The sequence below is a fragment of the Psittacula echo genome (assembly GCF_963264785.1).
Source record: "Psittacula echo genome assembly, chromosome: 4".
NCBI lineage: Eukaryota > Metazoa > Chordata > Aves > Psittaciformes > Psittacidae > Psittacula > Psittacula echo.
In genome coordinates this window covers 51,151,002-51,176,668 of record NC_137738.1, presented here as the reverse complement: position 1 = coordinate 51,176,668, position 25,667 = coordinate 51,151,002, and the positions used below count along the sequence as shown (strand labels likewise).

Here is a 25,667-nt window from a genome sequence, read left to right as displayed (position 1 = left end):
TAAAAGGCAAACACCAACCAAAGAAGCACTGTACGCATCCCTCATTGGCACACACAGATTCTATACTGCACCATGCCTTTCACCCCACTCAAATTAAAAATCAGTTCAATTTTTATGTAACCAGAACAACATTTCAGTTCTCCAGATGGCTCTGCAAAGTCAATTTCTCAATGGCAACATTGCAAGGGTCCCTTTGTTAAAAATCTCAAGAAAATGAAAAACCAAAACCCAACCTTAAGCTTGCTTTACTTTTTCAATGTTTCTCCATGTTTTGTCTTCCTTTTTTTGTTTGTTTGTTTTACTAGAGATGAATTCAGCAGTATCCTGTATTCTGTGTATTTTGTTTTAAAACTTAATAAATGTGCAAATTGTAAACAAACATTCTGCACTTGAAAAAGGCAGGCAGAAAGCTGCTGAGCTCCCAGGCCTTCAACTGCAGGCAATCACATGCCAGCACTGCACCGCACTGCTGAAACAGCATCTTTGCTATAATGCCTTGAGGCTGGCTGTTACCTTTAGGTCTCTGTGACAGATAATGGTTTTAAACAAATTAATATTATTATTATTAACAATAACAACAATAACAACAGTAATCATAAAACCAATGATTGTTCTGTTCTCAGCTTTGGTAAAGCTATAAAGCTTCCCCTCCTCTTTACTCATTATCAAAACCTAATAATACAGGCAGAAGTTTCCTAAAATCAAGTCATTTTGAAAAAAAACCTAAAACCACACAGGACTCTTTCTCCAACTGCTCTATAATTCTCCAGGTTTTACTTAAGAAAAAAAAAAAAGAAAAAAAAATCACACCCTTGCACTCAACTTCAGTAAAGCAGGAGCAAGCAATTCCACTGTGTACATATATTAAGCTCTGGACAGGCTGAACTATTGACCTCCTTTGGCACTAAAATATCAGTTAATCATAAAACTGAGCTGTAAGCTGTTACTCAGAAGCAGAAGCCAATATAAGAAAATAACTTCTAACTTACAGTTGATAAAGCAGGCTAAGTGGACAATTTTATATTACCACATATTTTCTACACTCCCCACACAATCTCCAATCTCAGAAGATATGCTCAGGACAACACACTCCAAAGCCACAGAAGCAGCTACAAGGAGTACTTCTGATTAAACTACTACCTTCTGTCTTTCATTTTGGTTTTAAAGTCCTTGAGTAGTCAATAATTTGAGCAATGACACCAGGCAAGAGGTGTACTCATACTGAAATAAAGCCCAGGTGCCCCATGAGGACTGACGGGGAAGGAGCTCTCAGCATCAGCAGCTTGAAATTATTTGTATTTAACCACACATAAGCAGAAAGACCATGCCACACTCAGCATTGACTGCAGTTGTGGTTAGAAATGGAAATACAGAGCATACATCTGGCTATTAAGGAGGATAATATCCGAATATAATGTTTTGCTTCACATGCTTTAGTCTTTTAGTCTTAAAATCACTTTTAAGCTGTTTAAAAACACTCAGTGGTTTCATATAGTTGACTCCTCAGCGCTACCTTTAACTGCAGATTGATAAAACAACACAAGTTTTCTAGCAAATGCTGTAACTCAGCTTCAGCGCAGGACACTTTACCTGGGAAATGCCGGGTACATAAATAGGCTGCCAGAGGACTTTTAACTAGTGGAAGAATTATCTCTTCATTAGAAAGCAATTTTGTTTCGTGTTAGTGGAAACATTTACTAAATGAGTCACCAGACACTGGTTTTGCTATGAGGAAGACAGAAAATTATCTAAATACTTAATAATAAAAGCACATGTCTGATACCAAGATAAGAACAATCATTGCTCAAATCATTCATAAGTAGGATATATCTCCAGCAAAGCACAGGCCAACTGATCAATAATATTTTATTAAGAAATGTCATGAAATTATAAATACTGAATAAGTTATGGAAAAAAAAATTCTAATCTTCATTTGAAAACGATGCTAATATTTGCTTAGATATTAAATAAACAAAGAGCAGAATGCCAAGCTATTCTTATTGACGTATCAGTGAGTTTGCTATTGCTGCTACTTGGAATGTAAACATTAAAAAACTCATCAGATCAATGTTCACTAATGTGTGGGTTTTAATCTGTATGAAGCGCAGTCAAACTTCAAGCTGAAAATTCATTTATTTCCCACCATTCCTTTTGACACTGAGCAGATAATCAATTATAACTTGTTTCAGAATTTGAACTAACACATACAAAACTCATGGAAAGACAAAATTGACAGAGAACATCGACACAAAAGAGTGTCTGTCTGAAAAATAAGTGATCTTGTCAGAAACAAGAATTAGGAATAATTGAAGAATCTCCAGAAAGAAGATATTGCTGCAGAGATGTCATCTAATATAGCACAGTAAATCACCTGCCAGTCACTTGTACAATACCAGCCACAGCAGACACTGCAGAGTGAGCTATTCCATTATCTTTACCTTTTCTTATAAATCTTCTCTTCAGAAGAAACTAATTTTTATGTACATAGTTAGCCTTTAATGAGAAAAATAGAAATAAAAATATATATAAAAACATATATACATTCCTATTGACTTGGGCTTGCAGTTATCTTACAGAAACCCTGGGATAACACTGTGGAAAAGGATCTGCCTTCATTTTCCAGACAGGTGAGGAGGCAGCAAGGCAACCTGGCGCTCAATCTAGTGCCTTCCCTGACTCATCACTGATGCTAGGCACAATCCTTTGGTCTCCACAAAGTCCTGCTGACTCAACTTTTTCTAATTAAAATCGGTTAATAGTAACATTATTTGCCTTCATTTTCATGGAATAAGAAGAACCAGTCTTGCTGCAAGATAAACATCTCAAAATTTTATTATTGTTAAAATAATGCTGGTCTGGAAGTTCAGATTTGTCAAGTATTTTTTTTTATCTGGTTCACTTCATAGTGGATTAAATTAAGTTGAAAATTTGTCTCAAGCCAGACTAGATTTTGGCACCTTATATGTGAGGGTCAGGTTAAAAACAAAAATAAAATCATACCCACCATAACTTTGTTTCCTGTAAGTGGCTTCTAAAACTACATCACATAAATCATTACTTCCTTTCTTTTCTTTTCCCAATAAAAATGCTTTAGTTTGTCACAACCTGGGTAAATTAAATTATATTTTTTCAAGCACTGGGAAAAAGAATCTGAACATTTGGGTTTTGTTAGTCTTAGCTCAGCCTTTTTAAAACAGAAGCTGTTTTCAAATTTCTACTTGCTCAGAACAATGCCTAAATCAATTCAGTAGAATAAAGCAATGCTTTAACTTTACTTAGATCACAACAACTGCTGTTTTAACTGAGATGGGCACATAGATCTTTTTATTTCACAGGAAAGACAGACTAAATTATAAATAAGATCACAAGTTCCAAAAAATGCCTTCAGTTTAGTCTTGCTCCAGCTGTGTCTCAGCTTCCAAAAGTACTATACCCAATTTCAAAAAAGACTGCCTAGTACTGAGATTTATACCTACTGACCTAGTCCACATGAAGTGCTGGCTTCTGATGGAAACCCTGACCCTATTCCTTAAGTAAACAGAATGAGTGGTCATCCATGCTTAGATGAGAACTTGAACAGTTGTCCCACTGAGGTCTGTCACCAAGTTGGGAGAAAATATTTTATATATATGTGTTTTATATATGCACACACATACATGAAACATGGAAATCTGCAGCTGCAGCTCTTCTTATTACTTTAATGCAGTTTTGAATAGATGGTTATTGGCACTCTTTCCTAAATCCAGTTATAGTGCAAATTTTAAGATACTATCAGGCCCTAAAAATCCTGAGATTTTTAGGAAAAAAAACCCAAACCAACAACCAAACCAAACCAAAAAAAACCCCACAATTTAATTTCTGCTTATTTGCCTCCCAGTCTGATGTTCAATCTACATTTATTCTTTTCCCCTGCAAGTAGAAGATGTAGGTATTACCTTTCTTCTTATGAAAGCTGATATTAAAATAACCTCCTATAGTTTTAGAAGGAACAGCATACAACACAAATTGGAAGAGCTTAACCTTCTATTGGCCATGCAGGAGAACTCCAAAAAACATAGCAGGCAGTAGGACATGATTGTAATGGTGATAGTCAAAATGGAGAAAAAAGTCTACTCACATTTGCAATTGTATTTTAGGAGTTAGAGATTTTGTTAGCTGTATTTTAGTTCTTTGAGATTCTGTCAGGCCATGCATATCCTCTTGGAAAATGAAAAATTACTTAGAAGTATACTACATTTATTTTTTAGTTAATAAAATTCTATCTCTTAAACAGATTTATTTTCCCCCATGCAAGTTCCTTTATGTGCAAGTTCACTTAAAATGGACATGAAAATATCCATACACATTCATATTTTCACTGAAACAACCTCCACATTTTCATTGTGAAAAAACCAAATGGTTTTTCCATTCCTAGAAGGATGAGGTCTCCTTCCTTGCATGAGAAGAATAAAAATATTTTCTTAGCTTTCTAACATCCCACTTCTTAACCTACCCTCCCAGGCTTAGCAAACAGCAACCTAGACAGTGATCAGGCAAAGAAGGGGACAGAGCAAATCCTTACTGGTGCAGAAACTTGGGGTCCTGGGGGTGCCAAAAGAACCCATTAAGTTCTGCTAAGGTTGATTAAAGCCAACAAATCTGTTAACTAGTTAAATCACCACAGTTTTGTTTGTTTGTTTATTTGTCCAAAGCAGCACTCACCAGCACATTTGGTCCTGGTGATGAGTGGTGGTCCCGGCTGCCCAGTCCCACCTTCTCCTGGTCTGGTGAGCAACACCCGAATCTCATACTCGGTGTCAGGGTCCAGGTGCCACAGCTTGTAAGTCGGTGCATTGACAGCGTGGGTTTCGGTCCAGGTCCCAGATGTCATTCGGTACTCCACTTCTTTCAGGATAATGGGTCCATCCCCAATGATTGAATTGGCATTCAGCTGAATGAGCAAGTATGTGGGCCCAACGCCCAGCAGCTGTGGGGGTGCGATCGGCCGAGGTGGCTCTGTAGGGAGATAAAAAAGCCAGTGATAAAACAAAAGCTGTAAAATCCATTACGAAAACAGCTCTTTCCACAGAAAGTTGTCATGTTTTGGTGAGCATCAATTTCAAAACTCAAAATCAAAATCAAAATGACATCAGTGAAGAAGAGCTGAGGAGAATTTCCACTGCTGGAAGTGAATGGTGCACCACTGGCATCTGCCCAATGCTATTTTTTCCATTTAAAAATCTCAGGTAGGGACCACAAAATCCTATCTGACGGATATATTGCTAGTTCTTAACATTTTTTTTCTGAAAAAAATCTGAGTTCATGCTCATTTATCTAATTTACTGTGGCAATAACCTGAGATTTTCAGGTATATAACTGATTTTCTTTTATTCACAGAAGCAACATATGTACTTTCCTTAAAGAAACAGTTGCAATAGTTGATACACTAGCTCCGCATAGGATAGTCCTAAAAATGAATACCACTGCAGTTCATTTGAAACCCACCAGACACAGGTAGGGTAAAAGATACAGATGCCTATTACAGGCACTCAGAATAATAAGAACTGAGCAAAACTGGCAGGAGAATGACAAAATATAGACATGTAGTATTATATGTAGACATATAATATTTTGTTCTTTGGTAATTTACTACTGATTTAGAAACTTAAACAATACGATGTATGTTGCCTTTTGTCTTCCTCTGTTCTTATCATCATCTGACTGCCTAAATATTTCAACGCAGCTGCAAAGTAAAAAGGTAACAACACACCAAACAGGAAGGTGAGGTCTCCCTTACCCTGAAAAACATTTGCGTGGAGAATCAGCACATTGCCTTAGTGTGATTTATTTTAAGAAACAAATCACAAACAACATCTACTTTTCTAATAAAATGAATCCACTGATAAACACGGAAGGTTCATCTTCATTCCAGATGGCTCATATTTCAACTAATTTGTTTCAGTTAATTAGGCAACAACGCTAAATTCAATGCACACAGGAGTTTCACACAGTAGCGATGCAGAACTAACAACGCAGCAACTCTAAGCAGGTAGAAGGGATCTGATGGCCAGTACACTAAAAATACATTTAAGCCCAGACCACAAGATTTCCCTAGAGTGAGGTCCTTTCTGATCATTGCTTCCACCACCTCTCTATGAAAAAGAAATTAAGATGCTGAGGCATTGAACATATTTTGCCTCTTGGGAATGACCTCCAGTCATGCCATGAACATCATCCAGTGCCATAGACAGAGCCTATCGGGGGTGGGGCGTGGGGGAAGCTATGACGGAGGGGCTTGCAGCAGGCCTCCAGACCTCCTCTGACATCCCACCCTCTCTGCATGGTGAAGTCTGGCTTTCCCCTCCACATGCCTGAGCTGGTTCCCAACAGTGTATTTACCAGCTCTGTAAGCATCTGAGTTTTTGCAAGTCTTGGTAAAAAAGGTTTCTTGCAGATTTTTTCCTAGATTACCTGTATCTCATGCAATTCAGTTTGGAGACCAGGAAAGCCATAAATGTGCCATAATGGCTGCAAGCAGAGCTGATTTTCTCCTCTCAGAGTGAAAAGGTAAACACTCTCAGGAGTATATACCCCAAAGCAGAAATGGGAGCAAAACTCTACAAAGTATCTCAATTAATTGTTAACATGTTTTACCCATTTTTGCCAAGAAATACACATATGAACTAATTTAGATCCCTACCTGCATCAAAGCTCACAAATGCATCCAGCCTTAACAAGGGCCGTTTCTTTGCTATGGAACTAACACATTAAATGTCAAACTAATGAATTTTAAGGTCAGTGTATATTGTGGCAGAAAACATAAATGTTGATGAGCATGATGCACTACCAAGTCTGAGTTATAAACCTCTAAAACATAAGGCTATGTTTAGAAGTATACACTTTGATTAAAAGCACGATTATCTCAAAGAAAACCTCACATTAATGAGACTAATATACCGTTGCATATTCAATTTTTATATTAAGAAGTAAAGCACATTCTTATATTAGCATATGCATTTTGTTTTTAAGCTCTTGAGGACAAGGAGACTTATTTATAAAGTCTCTCCCAGTTCCAATAAATTATGCATGAATTTTAATCAGTTAGCAAATGAACAAGTAATTGTTCTGCAGCATTATTAATATTCTTTATAATACAATACACTATCAGAACCAGAGGTGAGGTGCAACCAGAAATCCCAAAAGTACACTAAGTATCAACTGAAGCATGTAATCCCAATATACCAGGATAAACTTTTCTGATGTTACCTAATTAACTTTCTATTATTCTCATTCGTTATTTTATAACCACATCCATCAAATATTCCCCAATTATAATTTGAAATCACGACTTCTTTTTATATATACAGCAACCTGAATCTTTTACAGTTTAAAAATCACCACTGATATCTAAAAGACAACACAAAGCCTTTATTGATGTTTTGGTTGCCATTCTCATATTAAATATCACACATATGAACAATACGCCTTTTCCAGTGCATTTTTAAACACAGTTTATATCCCTCAAAGAAGTAATGTTGCTGGCTTTCCACTCTAGGAATCTGGATCCAACTAGTAGTATATAATAGTATCAGTGTTCTGAGAAGACAGTCTGCCAAAAATGAAAAACCTCTTACATCATGCAGTCTGAGGGGAGGGGAAAAAAAAAAAAAAAAAAAAAAAAGGATGTGTGAAAGGGAGCCCCAAACAAAATCACCCCTATCAGAAGCCTAGCCTGGTTTATAAACAATATAAGCACTCAATTTCAGCCAAGTTAAGCGACAGCATTGGAGTTCAGAGCCTAGATCAGAGGTATCATTGCAGGTAGCTGAGGCTCACCAGTGACCCATCTCAGCAGCTTCCCTCCTGCTTGGCCCTACCAAGGCACTCTGTCTGCTGATGACCACTACTCAAACACGTTTTGTGGCTTTTTGTCACCCATACCCTGCATGGTGAGTTTAATTTCTTCCTTTGCTGAGCACAAATCTTACAATTCCTTTTCCAGTGTAACTAATTTAATTACCAACTAATTTTTCTCTATGTTTTTTTCACCACTGCTTAAAGGTGTTAAATCTGATGAAATCTCTTCCAGTATGCACGATCACTAACATCTCTGAAAGACTCTATTAAAAGGACCACTTACACATCTGCAAGATATTACATTAAAGAGATGAAAGTATTTTCATGCACAGCACTTTGCAGTATTTGGTCAGTTCTGGTTTTGACATAAAATGCCCACAGCTAAGTTAATAAAAAAATTAAGACTGACATTTCAGCAGCACAAAGCTCCTACTCTGCTGAGCTACTAGCAGTACATTGCACTCACATCAGTATGTATATGACACTATATATTAAATGTACTGTGATATTTAGGCACCACTGACTAGAATAAGCATGCAGCATCAACCCCAGCTATAAGTCTTCCTACAGTTAAGCAGTTGTGTCATATTCTTAATATTAAATATTGGATGCATACAATTACGTGTTCATAGAAAAAATAACCAGGAAAGGTCACTACTGTTATTAGTACAGTAATAACTACACGTAAAACTTCCTATATTCCCAAGAAACATGCATACTATGTTGCTTAGCACTATTTACCCAGCCTGGATGACAAAGCCATATGACAATTAGCCTTCAAAACTAAACACCTCCTGAATTTAAAATGAAGGAAGGGGGTTTTGTTAGCATCTTAGTGGTAATCGTACGCAGTTACCGATCAGCTCAAAGCAAATTAAAAAAGACCTAAATACAAACACAAACCAAACCAGAATCCTACAAGTTGTTCCACCTGGGAGGAAAACCTGATACTAGATACATGAAGTCATGTTTTGCTGAGCATAAAATGTACCAGTCACAGAAGATTGTTGCCTTACTTACAGCAGAAGGCTTTGGGAATGTGGAAGGAGAGGGCTTGGTCACCACAAAGCCTGAACATGGAAGATAGGTGCATACTTTCATTCTTGTCAATCTCCATCCCACCTCATTTCCTCTTCTAGGGAAATTTCTTGCAAAGCTGTTTAAGAATGCCTGCACATCACTTGCAAGTACTCTGGGTTGCTAGTTGAGGTTCAGCGCCTGACCTACGCTGGCTGTGCACAGTTACAGAACAACTTTTGTTATATGAAGCCCCCTGTGACCAGGGGCCCTAGGCAGTGCAGCTTGAGGCACATAGGCCAAGAGGAAGATTCTTACTTGCCAGAAGCTAGACGTGTGCAGAAACATACTGGTGCTTCTGTGTTGGGCATCAGATTGCATACAGAGTTGTTGTGGCAAAGCTGCATCATAAAACGTGCGACATGAAGCCAGAAGAGTGTGAGGAAGCCATGCAACAGCTAGCTATACTGCTTTGATACTCTTCCTATACTGGAAGATTACATATGGCTCTATAGACTCAACGTGTCTTAAGAAAAACATTGAAAAACTGAAGAACCAGGAACATTTGTTTAAAAGTTGGAGGAAATGCATGAGATTTAGCAGAAAGAACAAATACTAGCAGGGAAACAAAATTCTCAGTCTTAAAAAAGCTTAAATTCAAATATGGTATTAAGCCACAAATTTAACAATAAGACTAGTAACTGAAGAACAATAATTGGTATTACTGTAAGAAATTCTGCATTCTCTGAGCGCTGCCAGTCAAGGCTGGATGCTTCTTACACTTTATATCTTAGAGGAAAAAAATGGAAGATGGCAACAATATATATGGCTCCAAAGAAGTACAACTGAAACAAATTACGTGGCTCTGAAGATGGTCACAAAATGAGCTATGACAAGTTTGAGGATAAAAACACCATAGAGACTTTCAGCACAAACACTGGGTTCCTTTTATTTTTAGAAAAAAAATCATTCCACACGTGGCATATCTTTAATATAAACCAGAAACATTTTCATCAGTTCTCCAAAATGGTTAGGAAGTACTGCTCTGCTAGGGAAAAAAAAAACAACAACCCAAACCAGAATTTAAGACAAAAAGGTTTAGTTTGGACTTTTGCCTGCCTGAAAGGACACCTGGCTGTCTTCTATGCTGACAGCAGCCTGACAAGACCTGTCACCCTCAGTGCCAACAAAAGCTGTATTAACACAAACACAGGGCTTTGCCAAGGAAGGGGAGACGCATTATAAAAAGCAGTACTTGACTGATGAGAAATTCCTCTATTCTGTTAAAAAAGCAGGTTAATGCAGAGGGTTAAGGGATCCCAAGCTGAAAGCACAGATCTGACTAACAGCAGAGGTATCACGAACTTTAAGAGTCACAGAAAGATTCTGCAGTTTATTTTTAAACTTCCAACAAGATCTCAAGTTTTCACTTTCTCTGCTTAACAGACTATACTCACAGCTCAGTCTGCCATCCTATACGTGCCATCTCTAGTGAGTAGTTTGGTCCTTAATGGTTTTGTTGTATAACACACAGAAGACAAATAAAACCCAACAGCCTATGTATCAAAGAGACTGCCCAAAACACTGAGGATAGTTTATTAGTATAAACTGAGTACTCTGCAGGGCTTTTGAAAAGAAAGAAAAAAAACCCAACAACAAAACCCACACTCTTCCAACTTACATTTTACTTTTCTGCATTCTTAAAAGTATACCTCTAGATCTAATGTTGCTCTGAGACCTTCTAACCATTAGCTAAGACTTCACATGAGAAGTCCAATAAACAAGAGTTACATCAGGACAATCTTAACTAACCAATTCAAAGATGCAAACACACACACATCCTTAAGTAGAACAATGCTGTTGTTATGGGCTCAGCTCATGAGATTCTTGCTTGCACACCATATACTGGTATTTCATTTTCTCATCTGGGCAGCCTGCATTATTCTTGTGGCAAAGGAGGCGAATAAGAGTAATCTTATTCTCATCCAGACGCATTATGCATCAGCTATAGAGATTACTCTTGCGCAAGATGCGATGCATCTGAAAAACGTCAGAATAAAGGAGCAGGTGCAAAAGCAAGTCTTCAACTGTTGTAGAGTTGCTTGTGGAAAAGGGAGGTGTTGGAGTGAGAAGCAGCTGTCACAATAGCCTCTTTTGTTCCCAAAGGTTACACTTTTTAATATCACCTTCTTGCCCTCTCAGTTGGGTAGAGTGTACTGGTTCGGCATGTACCAGCTAGGCATGAGCTGCCACCACCCAAACCATGCTTGGTCCTGTATCTCACCTGGAAAGATATCCAGGCATGGTGGCAGTCAAAACCAGTCCTGCATAGTAGGAGCCCAACTGCAAGCAGTGCATGTTGCGGAGGCTGCAGGAGGGCACAATTGCTTAAACCGGCTGTAACACACAAAATAACACACAAAGACTTCAGAGGAGCTTGAGAGTCACCTCTTCTACTCCCAAACCAAATGTTGGTTGCAGATTCATACAATAAAACCCTCACCAGCTGCAAGAACTTTGGAGTTCTCAAGGCTTGGCCATTCTTCAAGTTTATTTCCCTAAGCCATTGCTTGGCTTCTCTCTTTATTCATATACTTACTTACCATTTTTTCAATAAATTTTGTTTGTTTGTTAGTTTGTTTTCCCCAATGGTCAAACACTTGTCTCTGCTCATCAAGTTTAACTCTTTTTAAAGGCTGCTTTATTTTTCTACATTGTTATCTTCTTCCTGATAGAAAAGTTTCTATTGCTCCCAACTTTGCTTTCTACAGGTAACTTGGAGGAAGCATTTGTGGGTTACGGCTGATCATGCAAGTTAACATCTGGCCCTGAAAGTATACTGAAGAGAAGGCGGCAAAATCCTTGTCAGCAAATAACTGACTTTAACATATTACACCATGTAACGATTTCACATAGAAAATCATGTAGGAAATTGGTAGATTTTAGTTAAGGGTTCCAAATAGCCACAAGCCTCCCTTTACAATTTTCTCAAAAACAATGAAAAGCTAGTTCAGACTTATCTCAGCTGCCATCCTGTGACCATAAGTGATAGTGGTTGCTTGGAGACACTTGCACAGTTTGTGATCTAGTATTCTGCCACAAAACATTTTCTCCAGCTTTTTTTATTTTCTTTTTCTTTTTAATGATACTTGTGAAGACTTAATTCCTGTGACTCCAGAAACATTCTCTCTGTGACTTTAAAAAACTGCTCAGTATCTGGCACTAGTTGCTAGTCCCAAAGTTGAGACACAATACCTAGAAAAATGTTACATTTTAATTAAAAGAGTTAGTTGTCTGGAACAAAAGAACTCATTCTAAGCAATAGCTCAGTGACCAGGTCATATCAAGTGAATTATCCAATTCACTTCAGAGATTCTGCAAGACTATTTTCATTGCCTTTTATTACTCGGAATAAAAAACCTGAAAGAATGCATTTTAACAAACATTCAAAATAAATATCTGTAACATAGGGAGATTTGGTTTATTACCTAAAGAATCAGTTGCTGGAGAAAAACCAGCAACAAACAGAAATGCCAATTTGAACAGTGAGCTCGCAACGTTGGCTTAGGTAGCATACTGACATATTTCACCATAATATCACCTCTAATTTTGGGTCTGCAGAGATACTATGTCACAAGCTCACCTCAAACTACTGATTTGTCTTTGAGCACCTGCCTAATATATTAAGTTTGTGTGGTAAGTACAAAGTCTGCAAGCTCATGCAGCTAAAACATACTTAATTTAAGTGACATTGCAGTTACTGACCAGTTGAAGTGCTGAAATAAGAATTACTTCAACAGTGAAAACTGCTAACTTCTGCATAGTGATTTTATACCCTATGCATCACTGTGGCATTTTATTCACCTTGAATTGAAACTCCACTGCATTCGTTTTATTGTGTTTCTTTAAATAAAAGGAACAGTGTGCCGCTTCAGCGTTGTCAGCTGAAACCGTAAACAAGGTTAAGCTCATGCCCAAATTACATGTAAAAAAAGTCTTTCTAAAAATTGGAGCATTGTCATCCCTGTACACAGTTTATGAGCAGAACACGTCTATTTACTGAATGATGGTAGGGTGTGCTACTCTGGGAATCAATTAGAAGAGTATGACATATTTTGTCAAAAAGATTGCATTGTGTTAAAGACATGTATGCAGTACACTCCTACAGGAAAAACGAATAAATGTAAGAAAAAGAGGTGCCTGTAATGAGAAGACATTCAAATACTCAAAAAAAAAAAAAAAAAGCAAAGCTAATATAAATGACTCAGCTATAGAAACATCTCAGGCAAAGACTTGATCACAACGGCTTCATTATTCACAAGTATCAGTAATTCCCTTGAGATCTCAACATTGAGATTATTGTTGGAAAGAAATACTTCACCTGCTTCATTGTCAGAAACAGCAGGTTAAGAACAAAATTGAATGCTTTCTTCAAAAACTGGTATTTCCTATGAAAGAATTAGTCTCAAGTCTAAAGGCTTTGCAATGGGATATTTGACAATACTGCATTCTGCATGTACGTCCAAGTGCTGTAAATGATGAAAACGAATAAAACTAGAGATTAGGGGAAAAGTGTCCAAAGGACAAAATAGTATTTTAGGGACTCTAGGATTTTCTTTTACATAGTTATGTAATGGGAATACCATTTCCTTCCTGCTTCAAGTACTTGGATTGATTTATTTTTCCTTTCAAGTTTGAACTGGCCCAACAAACTAAAATTGCAAACAGTTTTGCATTGATGCTATACCTGTTGATGCCATAGTCACAATCACATTCAGTTTATTGCCTAAACAAACTAAGCACAGAAGTTTTCTCTTGGACAAATGGTACAGTGGCAAGTTTCTAATCAAACTCATGTATTTAAAACATCCTGCAACAAAACTAGAACATTTCAGTAAAAGCCAGGGAGAAAACTAAAAGAAAAAAGAAAACAGAAAACAATCACAGATTTATGCATCATTACCTGTACATTTCTATAAAACTTGAAAGCTAAACCAACACACACCCAGCCAGCACTCCTGAAGTTTGTTGAAAGCCATCCATCCTTCCTGCATGAGGCTGTCTATAGCAACTTGGAATGATCTACATGCAGCCCAGCTGTGTTTCTTAGGTAACGTGGAACTTTCTTCAACTGACATGACTGTGCCACGTGGGAGATACACACTTTCCTGTGCACCAACTGACTCTCCTGCTGGGGTGTCTTCTTGTTCTGGAACACTCCTACATGTCTTACTTTGGAAGTCATGTTATACCTGGCCAGGACTAATCCAAATTTTTATCATCAGCTTTCCTGCATGCCTTTTAAATGACACAGAAAAATGTTTCACGTGCTGTTGGGACAGTATCATGGCTAGGCTGAATTCAAAACTCTATCATGCTCTTTAAGTCCAATGGTACACATTGCTGCATCAGAAGGGTACTGAAATATCTGTAGCTGAGAGGAATGGTTGGCATGGCTTCAGCTTCCAAGCATTTACAGTTTTATTTAATAATAATTACAGAAACTTGAAACATTTAACTGGTGAGTCATGCACATCTCACCTTCCCAGCCCTCCCCATCCTCTGTAATATACCAGCTCACCTGGCACCTGAGACACTATTAATATGCCAGAACTGCTCACTGTCATGCAGCACCTATGCAGGTTTTTAAATATAACAGCCAAGCACCTGCAAGCTGTTTGCACACCTACAGGGCTACATGCCAAGTCACTTGCTGCTCCTATCCCACCACCTCGCACTGTTCTCCCTCAGCTTTACCTGTCCAGCAGCACCCTGGAATTCACCTAGGCAGCCCCAATTCCTCCTCCTGTGTCTATTTCTTTCACTTATTATTGAGGCAAGGACCTTCCAAATGCACAGGAGACAGAGATGAACTTGAAACCTTCCCCTTAAGACTGGCAGGACATCCAGGAATGCCTGTAGAACAGGATAAATGTCTCCTTCTCCAAAGTTCTTTCTCAGGTATCCCATTTCATTGAAGTTAAAAGCTTTCTGACAGTATTTCTATACTACCATCTGTCCTGGGTTCAGCAGTAGCGGTCATTTTTCTCCTTCTTAGTAGCTGTGTTTTTGACTTTCAGCCTGGGAACAGTGCTGATAAAAACGATGTTTTTAGTTGCTGCTCACTAATGTTTACTCTGACCAAGGACTTTTTGAGTCTTATGCTCTGCCAGGGAGGAGGGGAAGCCGGGAGGAAGCAGAGACAGGACAACTGACTCAAACTAGCCAAAGAGGTATTCCATACCACAGCACGTCATGCCCAGTATGTAAACTGGGGGCAGTTACCCAGAAGGGCTAGATCACTGCTCAAGTCAGGCTGGGTATGGGTCGGCAGGTGGTGAGCGGTTGTATTCTCTTCCCTTGTTATTTCCTTTATCATTATTATTATTGGTGGTAGCAGCAGTGGTTTTGTGTTATACCTTAGTTACTGGACTGTTCTTATCTCAGCCCATGGGAGTCACATTTTCTAGATTCTCCTCCCACCTTCCGGGAGAGCGGTGAGAAAGAAAGTGGGGGAGTGAGCGAGCGGTTGCGTGGTTCTGGGTTGCAGGCTGGGCTTAAACCATGACACCATCAAAGGGAAAATGGATACAATTTAGGGTTACACATTCATGATTATCTAGAGATTTGGTGTGTGCTCAGACTATTTAAGTCTATGGGGAAAATTACAGAATCCAGCACTTCAGAGCAAACTTCTTTTCTGAGGGACTGTCTCCTTGCTCAAATCCCTCTATTTCTATTCATAACCTTTTCCAAGACATATTTAGATGTTCCCACCAGCAATACCTTCACAGTTTTATTACAGCATGCCCAAATATTTCTTGCCAAAAGTGCCAGAAGGCAGCCCACTGGAATGACAGATAAGGGGCTAATTTTGGGAGGCACTGAGACACTTCTCTTAATCTATGCAATGAACCAACAGAAACCAAAATGGAAACCCATTTGGTTAATTTTTAAACCACAGTCTTGCATCACAGATGTGAATTACGCATCACCTAATGCCTACCAGAAAGGAGAACCCTGCTCCACCACTTCCCATCATCAGTGTCGCTTACTAGTAAGAATTATAATATTGTTATTATGTTTTATTATGTTATGTATTTCTTCAAAGGAATGAACAGAACATAATGATTTCTTAAGAGTTTTGATAATGCAGTGTTGTGAAGTAGAAATGGAAGAGTGAACAGGGATGAAATTCTTACGTAGTCAGTGGAGAGGGGTGACTATTTCATTTATATTAAAAGATCATATTCATATCTTCACTCCTGAGAGTTCACATTGATTTAAGGGCTTTTTTTTAGCTGGTGCAACAAAAATGGGAAATGAGAATATTTGCCTTTGTGAGAAAGCAGCACACTAGACAAATGGAAAACAGGGTAACTTTTGGCCCTAAAAAGCATTTAGACTAGTTTTATGAGGATATTTTCATAATCTACTTTTCAGGTAGAGCTGTTTTGCTGAAGAGTTTGAAAATGTATATATTCTCAAGCATGACAGCGTTGCTATGAAGAGGGTGTTCTTGTAATTAAATTGATGCTCAATGCATTGAATTCTAAATTCAGTACAGGGCATAAGAGCATAGACAGCTTAAAAAAAGAAAATAAAAGAGTATGTGTGTTAGATGATTTGGATTATGAAATCTGTTCTGAGGAATAGTCTGTAAAAGCTTTTTAGGAGTTGATAATACCCTACTATCTTCGTTATGTTGCAACAAAGATTTAAAGTATCAATATGACAAAAACCTACCAAACATTTATTCTGGAATTGCAACTCCCTAAGTACAGTGACAGAGTCTAACTTTGCATCTTATTTCTGTTAACAAACATTTGCTTTTCTGTAGCAATATGTATGTGATCAGTGTGACTGCTTAAACTGAGAAAAATCTCATTAGGAAGCCTTTCTTGTCTCAAGAAAAATGGACCCATTCAAGTGCAACCTAACTGGACAACCAATAAAAGCCAGCTCAAGTGTCTGTAGATCTACAGCACAACTAATCCACAGTGTTTGATGTTCAGTCATTAGCAATTAAGAGCTAACCATACCTTAAGATACGGTTGCATACCATATCTATACCACTCATCTGAGAGTCAGCTCTTCCACTTAAGTTTGTAGAAACATTCCCTCACAACAGATGGACAACAGGATGGCAGACCACAGAGGAAGCTTGCCTTTGAAACCCAGTCAGCACTGGGTGGGCGGATAGGGCAACACTGTTGTTAAATACTGTGCTTGTCACCTAAAGAGTACCACCCCTAACAACCCTCCAGATCTGCCTGTTTATGTCAAGACATCTGCCTATTTATGACTAGGTTTCAGTAAAGGGCAACACTGGTGACTGAAATCAGGAACATCCTGATATGAGAAACAGCTTGAGTAGGAAGGGATCTTCATGTTGGAAAAGAGATGATCTAGGGGTAATATTGTGACAGAGCTGTTTAAAAATCACACACCAGAAAGATGTTAGGATTCATTAATCTTCGCCTTTTCCAAAATAGCAACTATAGGTCATCAAGTGAAGCTAGCAGAAGGCAGGCTAAGACAGACAGACTGACAGAAAGAAAGGGGTCTTCACAACAAAAAAAGGTAGAAGTGTCATTGCCAAATGATGTTGTGGGCAAATGAAGGTTACCCTGAATTAATCAGACAACCACCAGGAATCAGATGCTGAGAGGGTATGAGGTGAAATGTCACATATGCTTATTACGCTATTTCTCCTCCCAAGAAGTCCTCCTCTGGCCGCTGCTCAAGAATCCTGATTTAGCTGGTTCCTTTGTTGGAACACTTGTGATTGTCCCTTGTTGCGCTCTTGTATTCTGTTAATTTCTCTCTACTTGAATTCAGGAATTTTGACATTGAATGGCTAAACTGAAGACAGGGATATCAATTATGGGGTAAGAAAAATGATAATTTTTATACACTGCCCTAACTCAGGCAACTGAGCTGACTCCCACCTTATCACAGCTTTATACCTAAAATAAAATTTGTTTCTACAATAGTCAAATTAAAAGAAAAAAAAATAATCATTCTTTCTGCTACCTTATTTTTAATCGCTGTAAGTTATCTTATTAATTTTTTGATGAACAAACCTGAGAATGTTCAGCTTCTCATTCTACTACTGCATGTTTTAATTCTTGAAAATTATGCTAATCAACATCTTTCAGGCTGAACTAGCACACTGAAAGTTCAGCAACTAGTGTTGTATATTCATGTAAGAAAGGCAAACAAAATCAACAATGCTACGGAAATAATGAGGTCAGAAGAAATTACTAGGGCAGAAATTGGATGGTACAGCTTTCCTGTCCAAATAAAAGATCCACTGCTAATAATATAGTTTATAATAATATACACCATTATGGAGATTGCTACCTTCAAAGATTACACAAATAAACCAGGTTATGTATTAAATTCAGATTGCCTGCACATGGGCATTTTCTCTAAGGCTGTGTTTGCTTGTTCTGCATGTTGAACCAAGCTGTTAAGAGCACATTACAATAGCACTGGTTGACAAAAATAAATCAGATTGTCACCATATTACCAGTTAGACAAATAGGAATAGTGCCTTAAGAAACCCTTAGATTTTACATAAGCATTGGTAACAAAAGCATGTAACCATGGGGAAAAAATGTTGCATAATTTTATCAGCAAGCTGTCTTGACATCAATACATAAAGCTAGTAGCACTTTTTCAGGAGTTTTAAATACCACTTTTCATGAAGAGAAGTGAAATCATGACACTTCCTGACAGATCCCAAAGTCCTGCCTCAGACTTCTGATGTGTGAGCATTCTTTGAAGGACTTGCTTGTTTGTTTGCTTTTAAATTATTGCAAGCACCAGGAAACCTCTCGTGAGACTTGCTACTCTTTTGACAAATGTGATTTCAGAAAAAAACCATGAACAGTTCTGTCAGCTTAATCAGAGGACTGGTAAAGCTGCCTCACTGAACTCTATTTAGGCTACTACCTCTGGATCCAAATAATTATCTTGCCTGCTTTCAAGAAAGCCATTGCCTATTATTTACCTTCCTTACCCACCCTATAATGAGAAAGACAAACTGGGCTTACAGAAACATTCAAAATAGGTACATATACCTTTTTTTCCCCTAGCATAACAAGACACAACATAGCATTTTGACATTTAAAAAAAATCCCCTAAACCTTTCTGGTTCTATTTAAAATAGTTTTTCTTTCCAAAATTCACTTGAGTTTTACTTTAAGAAGTTAAATGGTTTGGCCACTGAACTGAGAAGTCAGAGATCATCTAGATGTGCATCTCTAAGCTCTCCCCACTGACATGCTGGCACAGCCTCTTTCCCGAGCTTCTGAGCACGTTTCTGGATACAAATCCTTCTGCTTAGTGCCTACATCCAGCCAGTGAAAATTCAGGGGCTTGCCGACCCCCGAGCACAAAGCTAATTCTGGCTTTTTCTCCAGTCCTCAAACAATCCTTCTCTCAGGGCCACACAAGTGCAGGAAACCCATTTTATATTTAACTTTGGTTAAAGCCAAGAATATAGAGGTACCACAAACCAATCTCATACACACATATTTTATACCTTCCTCAGTGAAGAGGCTTAGAAATTGAAAGCAGAGCAACTCCACATAAAGAAAAGACTTCCTTCTTCTAGGGAGTGAAATGTGCTAGACAGGCTTAGGTTGGGATTGGGGTTTTGTGGAGGAGAGAAGGCACGGGTGTGATGGAGCAAAACATTCAACATAAGCTGAGGGGGTTAAGATAAAAAATTTGAACAATTAATCCAAATTCAGTGAATAGCTGCAATGAAAAAACATTTACAGTAGCATTTTCAAAATTATATGTTTTGGCTTTTCAGCCTCCTTGCATGTGAAGCATTAGATGGTAACATGGGGCACTGAGAGCATATTTCAGGACTGTGCCTATAGAGAAGTGGCTTATTCTGATTTAGTCAATCTGTCAGCGTAAGGACATTCCACAACCATTCTTGTTTGACTGAACTGGGACAATGATTTGATCAGAGACTTCCCATTTCCCAGTATATCTCCTACCCTACAGGTTCAGGGATTCTTAGAAGAGTTGCTTATCATGTTCTCCAGAGGAAAAAAACCCTAGCAGCTGTAAAATCATTGATTGAATGTTGGATGAAGAGACAAACATGGTGAGTGCCCTCTACATAAAACCACAAATATTCCCAACTCACCTCTTCTTTTAGGGTGTGAAAGGCTGCATGGCCACATTTCCTTCTCATTTTACTATGAATGATCAAGGTTTTTTTGGGGTTTTTTTTGATGCTTGAACAAAAAGCACTTGGTTTTAAAACAAAAACTACTCTGCAGTGAGCCAAAGTAGTATAAGGTAACAGACTGAAAAAAAAAATAAAAAAATTTTCTGTTACTTACATCCCTAAATGGTTAACATAATACAGATGTAGTAAGGGCAGCACAATTATATTGCACCTGCACTAAGTCATCCCACGTAGATAATATCTGATGAAAAACTTTCTCCCATCCCATCGTCCCTTTAATGTATGAGGGAAAATAAACAGTGAAGATAAACAAAGTCAGCAAGTAAAATAGCTTGTTGGAACTCCTTTAACTCCTCCTCTTACTGCATGCCAATCCATGAGTATTGCTGGGGCTTACAACTGTTAAATACCTTAAAAGAAAATAAAATTACCACTTGTCTACGCAGCCCTTCCTGTCAAGCCAAAATGTTTTGCCCTGCTGCCTGCCTTTGTTTCACAGTCAGTATAAACAGTTCCCCTACTGGTAAGTATTCTAACCCTGTGGTGTTTATACTTTCTTTAGCCTGAATTATTTATCATTTCTTTCTCTACAATATATAAAAGAAAAAATAGGCAATGGAAGGGGGCCAATGACATTGCCAAAGCTCAAAATACCCTTTGAAAACACTAAAGCAACCTAGATATTTTCCCTTTGATATGTTGTCTAATTTTTCTCAAGTTATTATGTAAGTGCTTCTGTTTATGCCCTATGTCATTTACACCATATATTAACTGTTTATAAAAAATATCAAAACAAAACAACTCACTTGTAATTCCACCTAAGTGTCTTTAGTGGCACTTTCCTCATCCAGGTTCATAATGCTTCACTTTTCAGTATACTACTTTTGCCTTTGTATTGTATTCTTTCTTCTCTGAATTAATAACACCTTAACAGTGCTCTCTGGTTGCCCTTCTCCTCTTAAATGTCTTTTTGAGCAACATGAATCACTTCTAATATTGGAATCAGACACTTTTTCTTCAGCGGAAGTATACTTTTAATTTAAACACAACAAACCATTTGACAAGAGTGCATTTTTTCCCGAGTTTTGTGGGGTTTTTTTCCTTTTCCTTTTTTTTTTTTTTTTTTTTTTAAGACTTTCTTGGGGGTAAAAGAATTCAAATACACTTTATAGCAGTGCACTAATGGGTGTATAGCTGTTTATCTTCTTACTCATTTAACTACTACTGGTACAACAACTACACAGATGTTTGTTTTTCCACACTTTAGTTATATACAAATAGTACTAGCGTACTTCATTAGGATACCATAGAAAAGCCACTCCAAGTGTTATTGTATTTATGTTTTTAAATGTCATGATTAGTATTCATCATTTGAATTGGACATTGAGACATTTTGCTTACTTTCCATAACCTTCCCTTTCCTTTTTTACTTCCTTTTAATTTTGGTAGATTCTCTCCTTTTCCATGCCAAGTCCAATTGTTCTTTTTCTTAACAATCCAAAGATGAGGTTTACTGCAGGTTTTTCTATTCAGTGCTATTACATTAAGGCACATCATTCTGGTATCTAGTTATCTCCTCTACTATGACAAGATAATGTGGGCTTGAGGGAACATACTAGTATTTCCTGTCAGCCCCCTCCTGTTACATCAACTCCTCTAAGGGCATGCTCATACAAGGAAGCTGCTATAGAAAAAAAAACCAAGACAACGGGTGTTTATCTCAGGAACCATTCCACACCACATTTCCCTGTAGGCACAAAGATTTTTGCAGTACAGTGTAATGCACTTTCAAAACAGACTGAAGATGCTGTTTCACATTATAGCTAAGCCAACCTAAAATAACCAAATCATTGCAGAGAGTGAACTACCACCTATACCCTGGTCTTTCCATCTTTCCCAGACCACTGGTTCTACTATTAGAAAGCTACCATGACATAAAAATATCCACTTCTTTCTACAGTGTCTATTTTTTGTCAGTTTAGCTACCAGTCGGCTCACTGCAGAATCGGACAAGTACAGTTCTGGTAGAAAAGTAGCAGGAATAGCACATTGTTGGGAGTGGGAGAGGGAAAAGAGAAATAGAACCACACCTTTTGGTGCACCTGCTGTATCATCGGACACTGTTCCACATATACAGCCCTTCAAAAAGCCCTACATATATATTTCAGAAGGGATCCAACAAATAAACAAACAATTCATGTATGAACCTGTTCATGAGGCACAGAATCAGTCAAAAACAGATCATGCAAAATATTCCTTCACAGATTAGGAAGCTTCATTAATTATGGCAGTGTAGACATGCATCTTTCAGAAATCGGGTTGAAACCAGACCAAACGATGACTTTTGGCTTCAGCTCTTCACTGAGTGCAAGACCCTCTGGAAGATCTCCTCTGTACCCCAATGCTGAGAGTCATAACAGGATTCTCGCCATCAAACGATCGCTTCAATGACTCCCTCTCAATCACTTAAAATTCCAGAATCTTGTGAAGTTTTTAATCCCCCACAGGAATCCTGAATCCCCACAGGAATTCTGCTGAGCAGGTGATAAATCCCAGCAAATTTCAATATGGAAACCTCAGGTGACAAACCCCTGGAAGTCAGCAGCAGAACTGAAAGTGCAAAAAGTGCAAGGACACTGAACTGACACTCACAGGAAACAGACTGTAGGTACCTGGTCCATTAGTATCAGTTAATTGCCTGAGAGCTCAACTTAGTTTCATTTGCTTCCACTTGGCATCTGCTTAGTCAGTTGGCCAGAAGGCTGTTTTCTTGCTGAAACATAGTTCATCTTAATTACCAGAAGTCCTAATAGTGCAAATGTCTTAGGGGACAGTCTCCTGAATAAGGTGACAGTTTGTGCATATCATCTACTGTTTGGCAGACACTTCCCCCTGTCCTCCCTCCCTCCTTTTTTTTTTTCATATGTAAGCAATAGCAGCTCTACAAAACACTCACCTTCAAAGCAAGAACATTCTCCTACTTTCATTACATATTTTTAACAAATTCTTTGTTCCAGCCTGGAAGCACTGACATATGATTAAATCCCTATTTTGGGGTTTGTTTATTCATAAAGGGCAACAAAATTTGGTCAAAACAAAACACGAATCAAACTGCTCTTATCTGTCCACAACTCCAGAAAGTTGCTTGGTGAACTTCTTGAATCAGCCACTTGGCTTGGCCTGAATAAAAAGCCAATCTGTGCACTCTCTCAATCAATTCTTTAACCTTTCATATTATTCAAAGACTAGGCTAAAGCTGCTCCTGAAACAACTCAAAGTAAAACAGGAGGATCACTTGCTTTCTAATTGTGAAAATGTTGCTGATAACAAGTGTAATTTGGAGGGAAAAGAGATGTCCCTCGAGCACAATTCCTTCTGTTGCAAAGTCCGCATACTTAGAGGTCAAGTACTGGAGGTGTTCCCAGGAAAAATAAAACATTAAATATTTCTTTAGGCAGCCATGTTGAATGAAAAATGCAAGAGGAAGGTCAAACAGATTCCTGAAACAGCATTAATAAATAGCTGAAGTTAAAGAACTTAAGCAGTAAAAAGAGAAAAATGGAAAGGTGGAGGCAGGTTCTCACATAAAGACAAGTCTCAAGAAAGAAGTCTGTAAGCCTAAAGTCAAAATATATGCTAAACATGCCTGCAGCCAGCCAGAAAGTTGACATGGTCCAACCTTTTTCTTGGAGTATTCAACTATACTGCTTTTACAAAGCCTTTTAGAAAGAATTACTCTTTCTAGTAAAAGAGACTTTTTAATCACTTTTCAATAACCTCTTTGCCATTCAAAGGTGCATTCAACCTGACAGCACTTTCTAGCAACCAGCAGGTAGGGCACAAAAAGATGGAGGAGTTGAATCACATTGCAGAAAGTCCAACAGAAGGTCTATTGGTGCAAAACTGAAAAAAAAAAATATAAAAAGAGGCAGTGGCAGAAGTGAGGACTAAAGAATGACACACTTGTGAGAACTAGCAGAGAAGGGTATTAATGGCAACCCGTGAACATGTATCACATCACTTTGTTAACTTGCTGAAGGAGAGCCAACACAAAGAGTGAAGAGGCATGAGAAAACTCGTGAGGCAAGTCCCTCCCCTGCAGGACTAGAAATGAGATGCTGAATTAATATGATGCCAACCAAAAATTAGCAGCAAAGCTGATTCAGTTGCACTTTCTTGAGTGGAAGCTTGGTTTGAGAGGACAACAAGCGGGACTCTGCGGGTAGCAATGAGTTGGCAGAGTCATCACAGGAGTAAGATTTGAGTCCCTTGCTTCAAGTAACAGACTAAAGCTGTTCCTGGTACAGCAGGAAGAGAAGCATCTTTGCAGAAATACTGATACCAAGTTTGAAGCATGGCTTTTTTCCCTCCACAGTTGTCTACTTCACCAACTTCTTTGAACATATGCCATGTTTCACATAACTAAAAGCAAAATGGAGGATAAACATCACAGATAAGGACTCTGACTTATCCAGTATGAAAATGCTAAGCTCCATTGATTTCACCTAAGCTGCTTTAACTTATCAAGACCTGAGCAGCAGTTGTTGATTCCACCATTACTGTACTTGGAAAAATTGTGCTGGCTTCCCTCACTCCTTTGTCTTCAGACACCACAGAGATCAGAAGAAGTTGGTCCAACGGCAACTTCTGGTCTGCAGATCACCCTTAGACTAATTGAGAGCATCTAGGGGGTGATCTGTAGAGATGCTATTTTCCTTCTGCCTATATTCTGAACTCATGTATTTCCCCTTGCAGTGTGGCAGGGGCAGACTAGACTAGAAAGAGGCAAAAAGACACAGAAATACTAAAGGATGTTTCTGGCTGGCTTTCAACAGGAAAACTCTTATACTGTAAGATGACACAAGCTTTCAGCTACAGAAACATGAGAGACCTCCTCTTCAGTCCACTGAAGTGACCAAGAGCTATGCTGCATATGTCCAAAGGAAGAAACTGCGCCACAACCCCACATATTAACAAAAAATAACCAAGACTGACCCTACAACTGTACCCTGGAAGTATCTGGCACAAAGCACAACACAAAGCAGTGCTTCACAGACTGCTGGACAGCTGCTCCTTTATATCCCCAATAAAGAGAAGGGGAAAATATTCACATGGCTGGTAATGCAACCCATAGATCACAAGCTTGATCACACTGACAATATCTTGTTTTCTCTAGAACATGCAAGTCACCCAGTCCAAGACAAATGAAAAGTCAAAGAATAAATCATTAGTCAAGACATTTCCAACTGCTGTCAACACATTTCAAAGTCAGAGTGAAGATCAAAGCATTAAAAATCATGAGACTACAATCTCAGATTTTAAGCCAAAAGAAAACATTTGGTTTATGCATATCTTCCTTCAGAAGCAGTAGCCTTCACATCTCCAGTTATTAAAAAACACAACTTATGTTACCATGAGGATGTCAATGTAAGAATAAGAATAAAACCGAGAGTTTCACATATACTGTGAACTGCAACTTCAGGTTAAAAAAAAAAAAGAAAAAAAAAAACAAACCAAACAACAAAACCCAAAATAAACAAATCCCCCACAAAGCGCTAATCACACTAATCTTGATTTTCTCAGGAAATGGGTAAGC

General features: G+C 38.2%; 1 protein-coding gene across 2 annotated transcripts in view; it reads right to left on the bottom strand.

The window, feature by feature from the left end:
* Positions 1 to 25,667, bottom strand: part of PTPRK (protein tyrosine phosphatase receptor type K) — a gene marked incomplete at both ends in the record, with an annotated part of 410,302 nt that overhangs the window by 164,752 nt on the left and 219,883 nt on the right. For both annotated transcript variants that reach the window (XM_080614674.1, XM_080614675.1), the window contains one exon: positions 4,702 to 4,995. In XM_080614674.1, the coding sequence (XP_080470800.1) occupies positions 4,702 to 4,995 (294 nt within the window). The remainder of the gene's footprint in view (positions 1 to 4,701; positions 4,996 to 25,667) is intronic.